Genomic DNA, 17,545 nt, shown 5'->3' on the forward strand with positions numbered 1-17,545 from the left:
TGGAGGTTGTGACCTTAAGCTCCCTGAATTCACACCCTAGACTTTATTGTAGTAATATTTGCGCAAAATATGCCTTGTGAGGTATCATTTAAAAACTAACAACACACTGTTTGTTAAAATTCTTGTGTAATGTATGTATGAATAGTGTATTGAGTTATGAACACAAGCTGAAATTATGACTAAAATGTATTTGCAAGACAAGTCTGAGGAGGGGTAAACCTGTTTTTCAAAGACATAGGACAAGCAGATGCCTCTAGCCAGGTGTCATCAAAGTTGATTGGCCATCACCGTTAAGTGGCCATTCTTTTGCAAAGAAGGGGGCAGGAAGAGATTGATTTGCGTTTTAGCAAACAACAAAATGGAACCTCTTTCACCCTCTTTTCCCTTGGTCCAAGGCTCCTTTTTCACAGCTGGAATGAACTTTATCCCAGGGTAACCCTCAGGAAAATACATTTCATCTCTCTCTTTCTCCTAAGAAAAGGAACCAACCCTTTGATTCTTGGGGGAGATTCTAATCTGGGAATTTAGTTAGCTATATTGGAATTGTGGTAAGGTTTTACCTTGAACCAAGTCTAGCTTGTTAAGTTTTAGCTACTAGGAAACGTTTTATCTTTATTTTTCTTACAACTATTTTTGACTTTAATGCCTTATACCTGTACTCACTTGAAACCTATTTCTTTGTAGTTAAAGAAACTTGTTTTATTTTTAATCTAAACAAATTCAGTGTTGTTTAAACCAAACTGTTTGCTACTTTAACTGGAGTTACCAAACCTTTGAACATTGACCCTTTACAGACCTTTAATATCTAAACTTCCCAGGAGAGAGCTGGATGGTGCAGAACACACACTTCTTGGGAAAACTGAGGACTTGGAGTGTATTGGTTGGTGTCACCCTGCAGGGTGTCACCCTGTAATTAAGACTGGAAGCCAGAGTGGGCTGGAGTGTTGCTGACAGGTTGCTGGGGTCAGAGTTGTTGGACCAGGGCTGCAACTACATACAGACACTCGGAGTGACCTGCGTTCTGGCAGGCTGTTTGTGAGTGGCCCAAGTTGGGAGCTACAATAGCAAAGCATTGTGCGGCACGCAGGTTTGCAGTGCAGGTGGTAACAAAATCTCTCACTGATCAGGAATGCACCCCAGAATGTTACAGAGGGCAGCATAGATTAATAGACCTGCCAAAAGGCCTTTTCTCAACCTCTTTGGAGAGCTGGAGTATCAATTTGACCTTAATTCTGAAACCTGGCTTTCTCCGTAGCATTACAGAATCAGTAAACCCAGCAGATTCATCTACTTGATGGTGAACTACACTGTGGGGATTTCTCATTTCTCCTACCCCCTTCCTAGGCAAATGAAGTTGACCCTGTGAATGCTGTTGGCCATGCTGACCTCTTACATCCCCGACTGGCCAATCCATGGAGTATAGGAGCACATCTTTCTCTTGTGGCCAGAGAATTAGGATGGTGTGTGTCAAAGGAAAAAGTGGTGTAATGTCATTAGGACGAATTGAGGCAAGTGGACAGTGGTACAAGAGGGAACAAATAGTATACTCATTTCTCTAATGCTTTTTTAATAGGGTCACCCTGCTCCATATAAAACAGTTTCAGCCCGAGCAGGAACACCATCCACTATATTGCGACTTCCAGCCAGTGTTTTTCAGGATGTTTTCCAGAAGTACCCTGAAACTCTTGTCAGAATGGTACAGGTAAGACTGATACGTAGTTTGTTTTTATTAAATGTAGTATCCATCTTTCCTTTAAAAGTGTTTTCCCTATCCAGTCAGCTAGTCCATCCTTCTGCTGGTGCAGAATTGTTCTCCCTAGCATATTCTCAGGGTTTTGTCCAATATTTAAGTGTCCCAAGTGAGGGGGCTGCCACCACATATCTAAGGAGATTATCGCACCTTCTGATTGATCTTTACATTAGGCGGAGATGAGGGAAATATAAATGTGTCTCGTCTTAATTTAATCACATTATACCCTCCCTTGGACCAACGTACCGAAGTTTCCTTCCCCCTTGAGACCAGATTCTGCCTTCAGAAATATGGAGCTCCTGTTACTGTCCATGGGGGCTGCCTCTGCCCATCAAAGAGCAGAATTTGGCCCTAGATATTTACTGATCAGACATCTGCAAACTCTGAACTGCTGTAGCAGTGGGTACTTGAAATAAGTTCTAATCTTTGCTCTTGAATAATGCTAACCTTGAATAACCTCGAATAATGCTACCACTTAACTAATCTGTGTAATTGTGACACCTTTATTGGACTCTTAAGAATGATATGAGTAACTTTCCCCTGGAAAGAATGCCTTGAAATATGTGCTGGGCAAAGAACGGCAGAGGCAAATCTAATGGCAATTCGACATTGGTGAGGCCTCATCTGGACTGCTGCGTCCAGTTTTGGGCCCCACACTACAAGAAGGATATGGAAAAATTGGAAAGCGTCCAGCGGAGGGCAACAAAAATGATTAGGGGACTGGAACACATGAGCTATGAGGAGAGGCTGAGGGAACCGGGATTGTTTAGTCTGCGGAAGAGAAGAATGAGGGGGGATTTGATAGCTGCTTTCAACTACCTGAAAGGGGGTTCCAAAGAGGATGGCTCTAGACTGTTCTCGGTGGTAGTAGATGACAGAACAAGGAGTAATGGTCTCAAGTTGCAGTGTGGGAGGTTTAGGTTGGATATTAGGAAAAACGTTTTCACTAGGAGGGTGGTGAAGCACTGGAATGGGTTACCTAGGGAGGTGGTGGAATCTCCTTCCTTTGAGGTTTTTAAGGTCAGGCTTGAGAAAGCCCTGGGTGGGATGATTTAGTTGGGGATTGGTCCTGCTTTGAGCAGGGAGTTGGACTAGATGACCTCCTGAAGTCCCTTCCTACCCTGATAGTCTATGAAGATAGCTTATTGGTGCCCCTCTGTAAGTTTCCAGTGTCTCTAGTTCAAGACATAGCCTCTTTCCTTGGGACTGGTCATAAGTCATTCCCTCGCCAACCCCCAATACTCTGTCCTTTTTAAAAAATGGGGGCTTAGAATCTGAGCATCTGGGTGCTCAGCACTTCTGAAAATCAGTTTGCTTTTTTCATTGGTATAGACATAGATCAGCCTCTTGGTGTAATAAGCAACCTTATCCATATGCCAGACAAGATGCTGGGAGATAGGGAGAGGTGGGGAAGGAAAGAGGAGTCTAATTAAAGAGGAGAGTGACAAAGGGGAGATGCCAAATGAGAACTGGTTGCGTGTAGATTTTGGATCATATGCTCTTACGAAGGGTGTTTGACATCAAGATGTCATAATCAATATTATAAATATCATCATTACTTGTTGATTGTCAACAGTGTATAGGCCCTTTATAGTTCTTGCAAGAGCCTCCAAAATTTGGACTCCAGCCCCAACTTGCCCCTTGAGATTGTATTTTTATTAAAACAAAACAAAAACACCCCCTCCCCCCAAAACCAACCCAAGGCTCTGTCGCCCAGGGATTAGAGCACTGTTTTCTTAAATTAGGATGTTGAGTTCCAATCTTTCCAGGATCTTGGGAAAGTTGTCTTCCATGGAAATACTCTCCTTCTTTACTGTTGGAGGAAAAATGCCCACTTCCTCGTAACAAGGAAAAGCAGACTTCAGGCACCAGCCCTCTCTTCTTTTTGAGCCATTTGATGTTTATTGTTATCCTCTGTGTATAACGACCCCCACACGGTGTCTGTGGTTTCAGGTGCATATTTTTGTTGGGGAGGTTTGTTTTTTAGTGTCTGTCTTGGGTGTTGCACCTAGAGCTCAGGGGAAGCCAAGCAGGGAAAACTGAAATAAATGCATATATTTCAATTATTAAATGTTCTCAATGATTTCAGTAACCTTACCAGCGAGGCTGGTGTCTTGTGCGTGGAGCTGAAGTTTGGGTGTCAGCAGTCCTTTGGGTGGTGTCTCTGGCTCAGCTACCTATTGTGTTTCTTGGTGAGAGACCCAAGCTTTCATAGAATCATAGAATATCAGGGTTGAAAGGGACCTCAGGAGGTCATATAGTCCAACCCCCTGCTCAAAGCAGGACCAATCCCCAATTAAATCATCCCAGCCAGGGCTTTGTCAAGCCTGACCTTAAAAACTTCTAAGGAAGGAGATTCCACCACCTCCCTAGGTAACCCATTCCAGAACAGAATGTTTAGCATAAGTAGTTAGCACAAATTGTAAGGGACTATTCAAGGTAGAGTGGTCTGTTAACACTTCTGCAGTCATAGGACAAAAAGAGTGGGTTAGTGGGTGTTGGTGTATTTGGTATTCACCTGCTCCCTGTGTTTGATCTTCTGCTCCTAGATCATCATGGTGAGGCTTCAGAGAGTGACATTCTTGGCTTTGCACAACTATCTTGGCCTGACCACTGAGCTCTTCAATTCCGTAAGTATAGAATGAAAGCAATATACTCTTGTATCGGGGGTAGCCATGTTAGTCTGTATCCACAAAAACAACAAGGAGTCCGGGGGCACCTTAAAGAGTATTTGGGCATAAGCTTTCATGGGTAAAAAACTCACAACTCTTATCACACTGTATGTATTTGGCTCGTCACACTGTATGTATCTGATTCTGACCCTGGCTGTTGGAGTGTGTCTTCTACTCCAGGTTTCAGAGGAACAGCCGTGTTAGTCTGTATTCGCAAAAAGAAAAGGAGTACTTGTGGCACCTTAGAGACTAACCAATTTATTTGAGCATGAGCTTTCGTGAGCTACAGCTTCATCTACTCCAGTAGCTCGCAAGCATAATCTCCATATAAAGCTAACATTAGTTTGTTTGCAAGAATATTAATACTATCGTGCTTGAGAGTGAAGCTCTCAAGATATAAAATCTGCTCAGTGCTGAAACCTCCTGAATAACATTTCATTTGGGCATTTTTATTATGGAGGTTGTCATGGCTGCCAGGCTAGCTGCTCCTCTGTCCCCTTTCTGGTCCCTCTGAGTGTACCCCCTCAGGTGTAGGGTCTTGTGCCTTTACCTATTGTCATGCTCTTCTCCACTGCTCCCAAAACTGTAAGCCAATGTGCAGGGCCCTAACAAATTCACTGTCCATTTTGGTCAATTTCACGGTCATAGGATTTTAAAAATAATAAATTTCATGATTTCAGATATTTCAATCTGAAATTTCACAGTGTTGTAACTGGTGGGGTCCTGAACCAAAGGGGGATTGTGGGGGGGTCACAAGGTTATTGTAGGGGGTTGTGGTATTGTCTCCCTTACTTCTGCGCTGCCTTCAGAGCTGGGCGCCTGGCCAGCAGCTGCCACTCTCTGGCCAACTTTCTGTTCTGAAAGCAGCACAGAAGTAAGGGTGGCAAAACAGCGATCCCCCTACAATAACCTTGCAACATTCCCCCTCCACAGCCCTGTTTTGATTCGTGACTCCCAGCTTGAGAAACGGTGGTCTCCCCTGAGAAAACTGTATAGTACAGGGAAAAAGTATACCAGATTTTACAGGGAAGACCAGATTTCATCATCCGTGACGGGTTTTTCATGGCTGTGAATTTGATAGGGCCCTACCAATGTGTTACCCCCCTGCCTCAGGGAGAAAGAGCTTTGCTGGACCTTCAGCTGAGTGTCAGCTCCCTGCTGCACCACTGTCTGCATCCCCAGCAAATTCCTCAAGACTCTGTCTGTCTTAACCTGGTCTTGCAGGTAACATTCAGCGAGACCCAGTTCCCCAGACATGCCTCTCTGCAGTGTCCAGTCCCTCTCACTGGACACTCGCAGGAATTATGAAGCCTGCTGTCTCCAAAGTAACAGTGCACACACACACACCACCTTGTTGACTCACTGTGGGCACACTCTAACTTAATACACAGCACTGAGGTCATTTATAGTAAAACTAAGCATACGTTTATTAATAAAGAACAGAGATTTAAGTGATACTAAGCAAGAGAAAAAGACAGATATGGTTACAAACAAAATAAAAGGAAAAATGTGAACTGTTAAGCTTTTAGACATCAGAAAGCACAATCTGGTCTCAGGCAGTTTCTCACCTACAATCAGCTCTCCGCGACTTCAGCTCACATGGTTGAAGGATTCATCTCGTATGGATTCCAAGAGCACAGGCCTCTTTTGTTCAATTTAAGTTATGATTAGCAAAGAGGTTCTCTCCCCTTCTTTTTATAGTCCAGTAAACCTTTGAGGTGTATTCTTCTGAAGGGTATCCCCAGATAAAGTTTTTTTCCTCAACTACTTGTGCCCCAAGAAGCTGACACCATCCTGTCTTCCTTGCCCTCCTCTTAGTTCGCTTTTCCTGTGGACTCAGATGCAAATGAACTTGCACTGTCTCTGGTATCACCTTGCACAATTTACAGAGGAGAAACAGGCAAAACAACATTCCCTTGTCTAGGATAAACTTGTTTATCAGCTGCTTCCACAGCATATTTTAAGAACAGCTTACCGCCGTACATACATAACTCTTTATACGCAACCTGTGCATACATCACACAATGATATCCATGACCAGTGTGTCATCAGTTTTTGTATGATACCTTGCAAGATGCTGTCTGGCTAAATATTCTGACAACAGCATGTTGCGTTTGCCTTTTGCTAGCTGGCACAAAGTGGCTCTTAGGATCACACCTGTAATGGGGGGTGTATCAGGGTTCCCTCCCCACTCTGATCTCTGGGGTACAGATGTGGGGACCTACATGAAAGACCCCCTAAGCTTATTTCTACCAGCTTAGGTTAAAAACTTCCCCTAGGCACAAATTCCTTTCCTTGTCCTTGGACGGTATTGCTGCCACCACCAAGTGATTTAAACAAACATTCAGGGAAAGACCACTTGGAGCCCTATTCCCCCCCCCCCAAAATATCCCCCCAAGCCCCTTTCCTGGGGAGGCTTGAGAATAATATACCAACCAAATAGGTTAACAAGGTGAGTACAGACCAGACTCTTAGGTATTTAGGACACTAAAAACCAATCAGGTTCTTAAAAGAAGAACTTTATTATAAAGAAAAAAAGTAAAAGAAGCACCTCTGTAAAATCAGGATGGAAGGTAATTTTATAGGGTAATGAAAAGATTTAAAACACAGAAGATCCCCCTCTAGGCTCAATTTCAAAGTTACAAAAAGCAGGAATAAAGCATAGGGAAAATTCACATGCTAAAACAAAAGATAATCTAATGCATTTCCTTGCTATTACTTCCAATTTCTGTAATTTTAGATGTATCATTTCAGTAGGAGTTGGATTACCTGCTTTGTCTCTCTCTTTGTCTCCAGAGGGAACACGCAGAGAGCACTAACAAAACCTCCTCCTCTCTTCCCCCCCCCCACTCAATTTGAAAGTATCTTCTTTCCCCATTGGTCCTTCTAGTCAGGTGCCAACTATGTTAATTGAACTGATTCACTTACGTGTAACGCGTTATTCTGTACCTCTGGCCAAGAGGGATTTTATATTACTGCATACGTAAAGGTTGTTTCCCTTCCCTTTGTATTTATAACACCCCCCTCAAATCACAGATGGTGCTGGACAGCCTATTCCACATTGGCTCTGATTTCTTCCTGGAGCTCTAGGAGAAAACAGAGTTAATAAGACATATGCACCTTTAGATATCATTAGTTTTTATATAATCAGTAGTATATTTCCCACGTTTTATAGGCGATTTTAACCAGTTGATTCTGGGAAACTTTCACGGGAGAGTGCATCAGCCACTTTGTTAGAAGCTCCTGAAATGTGTTGTATTTCAAAATCAAAATCTTGGAGAGCTAAACTCCACCGAAGAAGTTTTTTGTTATTTTCGTTGATGGTATGAAGTCACTTCAGCGCAACATGGTCTGTTTGCAGGTGGAAACACCATCCCCAAACACATGGGCGTAGTTTTTCCAGAGCATACACAATGGTGTAACATTCCTCCTTTTTTGAGAGATGTCCCTGTGGGTGCTCCACTTCAGGTCCAGGTGCGTTCCAGCGCCTTCGATTGGAGATTTCTCCAGCAGCACCCCTACAGGGTGTGCACGCTCCGTGCCTGCCTCTCGAGCTGTCAGTGTTTGAATAGCGCATGCACAGCCCAGGCTTCTCAGTCCCTTCTCTACCTTCCCCAGCTAGAGACCGCGTTCAGTAGTGCTCTTCGAGACTAGCTCATTAGCTTGTTTCTCAGTTTAGTTAGATCGTTTCAGTCATTAGAATTACTACTTAGATAAAAAGAAAAGGAGGACTTGTGGCACCTTAGAGACTAACCAATTTATTTGAGCATAAGCTTTCTTGAGCTACAGCTCACTTCATCGGATGCATACTGTGGAAAGTGTAGAAGATCTTTTTATACACCCAAAGAGTGAAAAAATACCTCCCCCCACCCCACTCTCCTGCTGGTAATAGCTTATCTAAAGTGATCACCCTCCTTACAATGTGTATGATAATCAAGATGGGCCATTTTCAGCACAAATCCAGGGTTTAACAAGAACGTCTGAGGAGGGGAGGGGGTAGGAAAAAACAAGGGGAAATAGGTTACCTTGCATAATGACTTAGCCACTCCCAGTCTCTATTCAAGCCTAAGTTAATTGTATCCAATTTGCAAATGAATTCCAATTCAACAGTCTCTCGCTGGAGTCTGGATTTGAAGTTTTTTTGTTGTAATATCGCAACTTTCATGTCTGTAATCGCGTGACCAGAGAGATTGAAGTGTTCTCCGACTGGTTTATGAATGTTACAATTCTTGACATCTGATTTGTGTCCATTTATTCTTTTACGGAGAGACTGTCCAGTTGACCAATGTACATGGCAGAGGGGCATTGCTGGCACATGATGACATATATCACGTTGGTGGATGTGCAGGTGAATGAGCCTCTGATAGTGTGGCTGATGTGATTAGGCCCTGTGATGGTGTCCCCTGAATAGATATGTGGGCACAGTTGGCAACGGGCTTTGTTGCAAGGATAGGTTCCTGGGTTAGTGGTTCTGTTGTGTGGTATGTGGTTGCTGGTGAGTATTTGCTTCAGGTTGGGGGGCTGTCTGTAGGCAAGGACTGGCTTGTCTCCCAAGATTTGTGAGAGTGTTGGCTCATCCTTCAGGATAGGTTGTAGATCCTTAATAATGCGTTGGAGGGGTTTTAGTTGGGGGCTGAAGGTGATGGCTAGTGGTGTTCTGTTATTTTCTTTGTTAGGCCTGTCCTGTAGTAGGTGACTTCGGGGAACTCTTCTGGCTCTATCAATTTGTTTCTTCACTTCCACAGGTGGGTACTGTAGTTGTAAGAATGCTTGATAGAGATCTTGTAGGTGTTTGTCTCTGTCTGAGACAGAGACACACAAAGATGGACTACAAGCCGTCAAGAACACTATCCCCGATAATGTCACAGTCAACCTGGTGGCTGAACTTTGACTTTGTCCTTACCCATAACTATTTTACATTTGGGGACAATGTATACCTTCAGATCAGTGGCACTGCTATGGGTACCCGCATGGCCCCACAATATGCCAACATTTTTATGGCTGACTTAGAACAATGCTTCCTCAGCTCTCGTCCCCTAACGCCCCTACTCTACTTGCGCTATATTGATGACATCTTCATCATCTGGACCCATGGAAAAGAAGCCCTTGAGGAATTCCACCATGATTTCAACAATTTCCATCCCACCATCAACCTCAGCCTGGTCCAGTCCACACAAGAGATCCACTTCCTGGACACTACAGTGCTAATAAACAATGGTCACATAAACACCACCCTATACCGGAAACCTACTGACCACTATTCCTACCTACATGCCTGCAGGTTTCACCCTGACCACACTACACGATTCATCGTCTATAGCCAAGCTCTGCGATACAACCGCATTTGCTCCAACCCCTCAGACAGAGACAAACACCTACAAGATCTCTATCAAGCACTCTTACAACTACAGTATGGCAATCCCTGTATGGGACCACCAATGCCCCGCCCGGGGCAATGGCCACACGGGTCCATGGACCTACACCGCACCACACTCAGGTCTTCTACGGGCTGCCTGGAGGAAAGCTGTCAGAACCTCCCCACTGCCTGTTTACACTGAAACCCAGATAAGACCTGAAGTGGCTGCCACCCCTACAGAGGACACTGCCCCACACACCTCCTCTATAGCAATAACACCACAAGATGCCATGGTACCCCCACCACCTCCCGCTACTGATGAACTTGCTCACTTGAAGAGTTGTTTCACAGAGTAGCAGAAGAGCTCAAGATTACCCTGGAGGAGGTACCTGAAACACACCACGAGCTTACCGACATCCTGCAAGCTATGACCTCCTCCAGAATAGCCCTACCAATTAATGGGTCCATTATGGAACCTGCTAAAACTATTTGGCAGACCCCAGATACAATAACACCCGCTAGCAAGAGATTGGACCGAAAATATTTTGTTCCATCTAATGGTTCTGAGTTTCTATGCACCCCTCACCTAATTCACTAGTGGTCGACGCGGCCAATCAGAAAAACAAATACCAACACTTCTGCTCCACTCCACCGCTCCACAGACAAAGATAACAAGAGACTGGACTCCTTCGGCCGCAAAGTGTATTCTTCCACTTTGCAATTTAGAGTAGCGAACTACGCAGCGCTCTGAGCAAAATATGACCACAAAAATTATGTTAAGGTAATGCAATTTATTGATGATGTATCGGAGGATAAATAATAATATAAAGCAATGGTGTCCGAGGGCCAATTGATCTCTTCAAGCCGCCCTTGACGCTGCGGACGCAGCGGCCAGATCCACAGCTGTCATCATGCGGCGGTCCTCATGGCTTGCTTCTTCCTCCTTTCTGAAGGAGATACAGAATATGGTCTAAGAGCTGCCTTTCGATGGAGAGAAGCTCTTTGCCGCTACAACCAATGAGGTCCTTCACTCCATGAAGGATTCCCGTGCCACTCTCCAATCCTTAAGCATCCAAACATCTGCTTCAAAGAAGAGACAATATCGATATCAGCCATACCAACGACTGTTTTACCATACCTTTGTGCAACATCCACCTTTCAGACAATATGATACGCAACAACAACAACGACACAGGCCCAGGAACCAATGACATCGCCCTCCGCAAACAACAGTGACCTACCCTCCTAACCCAAATAAACAAATTTGAAGTCTTGGTCGAGGGTATAGAAAACCTTGCATCCTCTCCAGTGCCAACTCCAACCAACCATTTTTTTGGACACCATTTGCGTCCATTCCTGGCCAACTGGCAAACCATCACTACAGACAGATTGGTCCTGGAAATGATCAGATTGAGTTATGCCATCCCCTTCCTCTCCTTACCTCCCACCCACCCCTCTTCAGGGACCCCTCTCACGAACAATTGGTCTGTCAAGAGGTACAACATCTCATACATCTCGGAGCAATAGAGGAGGTACACCCTCAACACAGAGAGAAAGGGTTTTACTCCCACTACTTCTTGATGGAAAAGAAAAGTGGCAGTTGGCGCCCTATCCTTGATCTTCGATGTTTGAACAAGTTTGTCAAGAAACAGAGATTCCAGATGGTTACTCTCCCAATGATAATTCCGACGCTGGAGCAAGGAGATTGGTTTTCAACCCTCGACCTCCAAGACGCATATTTCCATGTCTCTGTCCACTCTGCCCCTTGACGTTTCCTCACGTTTGCTGTGGGAGCGCAACACTACCAGTACAGGGTCCTCCCTTTTGGCCTTTCATCCATACCATGTGTCTTCTCCAAGGTGCTAGCAGTTGTAATAGCCCATCTCAGGAAAAAAGGAATCCTCATATTTCCTTACCTGGATAATTGTCTCCTCAAGTCTCCCACTCAGTTAGTAGCGAACCACGCAAGTCTTGCAACCCTTCACTGCTTCCGCACCTTGGGCCTGCAAATAAACAAAAACAAATCTACCTTACAACCTGCCCAACAAATTGACTTCATTGGCGCCCACTTCGATTCCACCACCGATCTTGCATCTCTCCCCCAGGACAGATTCCACACAATGGGTATCTTTATTACCCAGATACGTGCCAGCCCACAGACTACAGTCCGAGACTCCCTGCAGCTCTTAGGACATATGGCCACTTGCACATTTGTCATCACAAATGCTCGCCTGTACATGCAATGCCTTCAGGGTTGCCTAGCCATGATATACAAACCAAACAAGCACAGGTAAACAGGTGACTAACTATGCCCCAGAAAGTCAAGGACTCACTCCTCTGGTGGACCTCTCTCATCAACCTCTGCACAGGGATTCCCTTCCAACAAGATCCCACTTCGATTACCATCACCACAGATGCATCCCTCACGGGATGGGGAGCACACATCGGCCACCTCACCACTCAGGGTCTCTGGGCCACTTCAGAAACCAGGCTTCATATAATTTGCTAGAGCTCCGGGCCGTATGCAATGCCTGCCTCCATTTCCTTCCCATCCAAAACCGCCGAATTCGAATCATGACCGACAACATCACGTGCATGTGCATGACCATGTCAACAGACACGGGGAGCCTGATCACACTCCCTTTGCTCAGAGGGGCGGTAAAACTTTGGAACTGGTGCCTTCAACACAACATCCATATCTCTGCCTCATACCTGCCAGGTTCTCAGGATACCGCCACAGATGAGTTCAGCCAATCGTTCCCCTTACAGCACGAGTGGGAACTCAACTACACCATTCGTTCCAACATTTTCCAGATCTGGGGTTATCACCAACTGGATCTATTCACCACAGCAAAAAACGAAAAATGCCCGACATTCTGCTCCAGAGCAGACCTGCGGAAACACTCACGGGAGGATGCCTTTATGCTCCCTTGGACCAAGACTCTCATGTACGCATTCCCACCAATGCCTCTATTGCACAAAGTAATTCAGAAGATATGAACAGTCAGAGCCAACATCATTCTCATAGTCCCAGCGTGGCCCAGACAACGGTGGTACCCCTTTCTCCTGCGCATGTCAGTCAAGCCACCCATTCCCCTTCCACCACTCAGCAACCTCCTATCACAACGCAGAGGACAACTATTTCAGCCCAACGTACAATGTCTCCATCTGAGGGCCTGGCTGATCAATGGTTCTCTAATGTGGAGTTAACATGTTCGGACCAAGTAAGCACTGTCTTGCTACACAGCAGAACACACAACACGCGCACTACCTACCTGCATAAATGGCAACAGTTCACATCTTGGTGTGCTGGCAAACCAACCTCTCCAGTTTCTGCTTCACGCCCACTGATATTGGATTACCCATTACACCTTAAAACATCTGGCCTCTCTACGAGTTCACTCAAGATTCATCTTGCGGCAATCACCGGCTTCCACCATAAGGTTGACGATGTAACAGTCTTTGCCCATCCAATCACCAAAAGGTTCCTGAAGGGCATCCAGACGTTATACCCGGATGTGAAACCACCTGCTGAACCTTGGGATTTACACCTAGTCCTCAAAGCCCTGATGGATACACCCTTTGAACCGATGGCTACCTGCTCCCTTCTCCACCTATCCATGAAGACTGCCTTCCTCATAGCAATTATGTCTCCCAGACAAGTAGGAGAAATGGGGGTGCTTATGGAGGACCCGCCGTATACCACGTTCTTCTGCGATAAGGTCACACAGTCTGCACGCATCCAAGGTTCTTACCTAAGCTACACTCTTCCTTTCACCTCAATGAACCTATACACCTTCCAACATTTTTCCCAAAATGTCACGATAATGCGTTTGAAACAACAATACACACTCTTGATGTTCGCAGAGCATTATCCTTTTACCTGGATAGAACAAAACCGTTTAGGAAAACCCCCAGACTTTTTGTCTCTACTACTCAGCACTCACAAGGAAATGCTATCTCTACACAGAGACTTTCCAAATGGATTGCTGACTGCGTACGCCTTTGTTACCAACTCAGGCAAATACAACTTCCTACGTCAATTAGATCACACTCTACTAGAGCTGTCTCCACCTCCACAGCCTTTCTCCGTAATGTCCCACTGTCTGACATATGCAATCACTATGCTCTCATTCACACTGCAGCCTCCGACACCAGATTGGGTAGAGTTGTCTTGTCAACAGCCTTCTTGTCTCATACAAGTCCCAACCATCCTAAGGGATACTGCTTTTTAGTCACCTGAAGTGCAGCACCCACAGGGACATCTTTCAAAGAGGAGGTTACTCACCCCTGTGCAGTAACTGATGTTCTTCGAGATGAGTGTCCCTGTGGGTACTTCACTATCCGCCCTCCTCCCCTCTACTTGGGAATTTGTAACACACTCCGTTGTAGAGAAGGAACTGAGGAGACTAGGCCACGCACGTGTTATTAGAACACTGACAGCTCGAGAGGCAGGCACAGTGCGTGCAGAGCCTGTAGGGATACTGCTGTAGAAATCTCTGATTGAAGTCGCTGGGACGCACCTTGACCTGAAGTGGAGCACCCACAGGGACACTCATCTCGAAGAATGTCAGTTACTGCACAGGGTGAGTAACCGCCTCTTTTCGGTGATTGACCAGTGGCTTTCCCTTTCAGACATTTTTTTGCTGAGAAACACGACAGGATGGAATTCTTGATCTGGTCCTTCCTGCATTAAAACTGCTCCCACACCACGCTCGGACGCATCTGTGGCAACTAGGAACGATTTGTCAAAGTCTGGGGCCCTTAGCACAGGGTCAGACATGAGTGTCACTTTAAGCTGGTTAAAGGCCTTCTGACACTCTTCGGTCCACTGAATAGCATTTGGCTGTTTCTTTTTGGTCAGGTCTGTCAGTGGGGCAGTGATTTGGCTGTAGTGCGGTATAAATCCTGTAATATCTGGCCTACCCTAAGAAGGATTGGACCTGTTCCTTTGACTTTGGGACAGGCCTTTTTTGGATAGCATCCACTTTGGCCTGTAGGGGGTTGATAGTTCCTTGACCCAGCTGGTGTTTAGGCCTGTTTGACACTTTTTAGCCTTAACAGTTAGCCCTGCCTCCCTTATGCGCTTGAAGACTTTTTACAGATGCTCCAGGTGTTCTTCCCATGAATCAGAAAATTTGGCCACATCGTCAAGGTAGGCGACTGCAGATTCTCCCAATCCCGCTAGGAGACTATGTACAAGTTTCTGGAAGGTGGTGGGTGCATTTTGCAGCCCGAAAGGGAGCACATTAAATTCATACAGCCCTACATGGGTGGTGAAGGCTGACCTTTACTTGGCGGATTCATCTAGCGGTACCTGCCAGTACCCCTTGGTTACGTCCAAGGTAGAGATGAACTGGCCACGTCCCAGTTTCTCCAGTAGCTCATCTGTGCATGGCATTGGATAGTTGTCGGGGGAAGTCACAGCATTTAGCTTACAGTCCACGCAAAAGTGTATTTCCCCATCTGGTTTGGGAACTAGAACCACTGGAGATGCCCATGCACTGCCAGAGGGGCGGATTACCCCCATCTGTAGCATATACCGGATCTCCCGTTCTATAGCAGTTTTGGCTTGAGGAGCCACCCAGTAAGGTTGGGCTCTAATTGGGCGAGCATTACCTGTGTCAATGGAGTGGTATGCCTGTTCGGTCCATCCTGGGGTGGCTGAGGACATCGGCACGAAGCTAGTCCACATCTCCTTGATCTGCTGGTCATTGAGAGGTTCACCTCTTCCACGCCACCGTCACTTTTTCCTTCATAGTAGACACCTTCAGGCCACTCAGTGTCATCTTCTCCCTGGGCTGTAAACTGACAAACCTTTAATTCTCTGGAATAAAAGAGCTTTAGAGAATTAACATGGTACACCTTAGGCTTTCAGTTGGAGGTGGGGAATGCTATGAGATAGTTAACAGCTCCCAGGCACTCTAGGATTGTGAATGGCCCTTCCCACGACACTTCCATCTTATGGGCCTGGAGCGCCTTGAAGACCATGACCTGGTCCCCTACTTTGAAGGAACGCTCTCTGGTATGTTTATCATACCAGGCCTTTTGCTCTTCCTGAGCATCTTTTAGGTTTTCTCTAGCAAGGGCCAAAGAGTTTTGGAGGGTGTTTTGTAGGTTGTTTACAAAGTCCAGAATGTTAGTTCCTGTAGAATGTGTAAACCCCTCCCATTGCTGCTTCATCAACTGTAATGGCCCCTTAACCTCACAGCCATACACAAGTTTAAATGGGGAAAACCCTAAACTGGGATGTGGTACAGCCCTGTAGGCAAAGAGCAACTGCTACAACACTAGGTCCTAATCATTGGAGTGCACATTTACGAATTTACATATCATGGCCCCCAAAGTTCCATTAAACTTCTCCACCAGGCCATTTGTTTAATGGTGGTAAGGGGTGGCAACCAAGTGGTTCACCCCATGAGCTTCCCAAAGGCTTTTCATGCTCCCTGTCAGGAAATTAGTTCCCGAATCTGTAAGGATGTGGGAGGGCCAACCTACCCTGGCAAAAATGTCTGCTAGTCCCTGGCACACACTTTTAGCCCTGGTGTTGCTGAGAGCTACTGCTTCCGGCCATTGGTTGGCAAAATCTATGAAAGTCAGTATGTATTGCTTTCGTCTGGGTGTTTCTTTTGGGAAAGGACCCCGAATATCCACAGCTACTCGCTGAAATGGAACCTCAATGATGGGGAGTGGCTGGAGAGGGGTTTTGACCTGTTCTTGGGGTTTTCCCACTCTTTCATAGAATCATAGAATATCAGGGTTGGAAGGGACCTCAGGAGGTCATCTAGTCCAGCCCCAGGCTCAAAGCAGGACCAATCCCCAAGTTTTGCTCCAGATCCCTAAATGGCCCCCTCAAGGATTGAACTCACAGCCCTGGGTTTAGCAGGCCAATGCTCAAACCACTGAGCTATCCCTCCCCCCTCTTGTGAGGTGCACACCTCTTTGGCACACCTCACAAGACCGGACATAAGTAGAAACATCCTTGCCTATTCCCTCCCAGTGGAAGGGCTTTCCCAAACGGTCTTTGGTCCTGTTCACCCCAGCATGGCCACTAGGACGATCGTGGTCAAGAGCTTTACCCGGTACTTAGTTGGAACTACCAACTGTCTCTGCAGATGCCAGTCCTCCCGGTGCCCCCCAGAAAGAGTTTCCGTGGATAAAAGTCCTCGTTCTACCACAAACCGGGATTGATTAGAAGAGCTGAGAGGTGGTGGGTTGCTCCGTGTCTCCATCCAAGCTCCCTGGAGGTTTTTATTTGCTTCCTGCTCGGCCTGAAACTGTTCCCTTGATGCTGGAGACATCAGTTCCTCACTGGATGGTGGACCTGGGCTTGGTCCCTCGGGAAGTGATGTAGGGGATGGGGCTGGTTCCGGGGACCGTGACCCGCTCTCCGCGGGTGCGCTAGGTTGGGGTTCAGGCTCTGGCTGAGCCTCTTGTGCAGGTTTATCTGCTGCTGCCAGGGCGGGCTTGGTGGGCCCCTCTGGTATTGGGGCTGCAGACAGAGTTGTAAGCGCCTGACTCAGTGATGGCAACAGTTCTGGTCAGTGGGGCTAGGTCGGTTGCTGGAGAATGGTGTGGTGGGATAAGGTGTCTGGGGTTTTCCTTGGGGTGTAGGTGGGGCCTTGAGCTGCCCCCGGTGGTAGGGTGTGGTCTTGGGGTGTCCCTTCTGGTATCCATCCCAACTGCGACCAGGGTGGTTTCTCTTTGCTACCTCCACCCGTTTTGTTCCGATTTGCCCCGTCTCTCTGGCGGTCTGGGACTGCTCGT

The 17,545-nt window shown here is 46.3% G+C and overlaps 1 protein-coding gene across 13 annotated transcripts in view; it reads left to right on the forward strand.

Moving 5' to 3' along the window:
• PNPLA7 (patatin like domain 7, lysophospholipase) overlaps window positions 1–17,545 on the forward strand; it is a 443,243-nt gene that overhangs the window by 84,357 nt on the left and 341,341 nt on the right. For all 13 annotated transcript variants that reach the window (XR_012155226.2, XR_012155225.2, XM_073314045.2 and 10 more), the window contains 2 exons: window positions 1,574–1,702; window positions 4,300–4,380. Coding sequence is in view for 11 of the 13 variants with exons in the window: in XM_073314045.2 (XP_073170146.1) it covers window positions 1,574–1,702; window positions 4,300–4,380 (210 nt within the window). In the remaining 2 variants the exon portion in view is untranslated. The remainder of the gene's footprint in view (window positions 1–1,573; window positions 1,703–4,299; window positions 4,381–17,545) is intronic.

The sequence above is a fragment of the Lepidochelys kempii genome, chromosome 16, assembly GCF_965140285.1.
Source record: "Lepidochelys kempii isolate rLepKem1 chromosome 16, rLepKem1.hap1, whole genome shotgun sequence".
NCBI classification, from domain to species: domain Eukaryota; kingdom Metazoa; phylum Chordata; order Testudines; family Cheloniidae; genus Lepidochelys; species Lepidochelys kempii.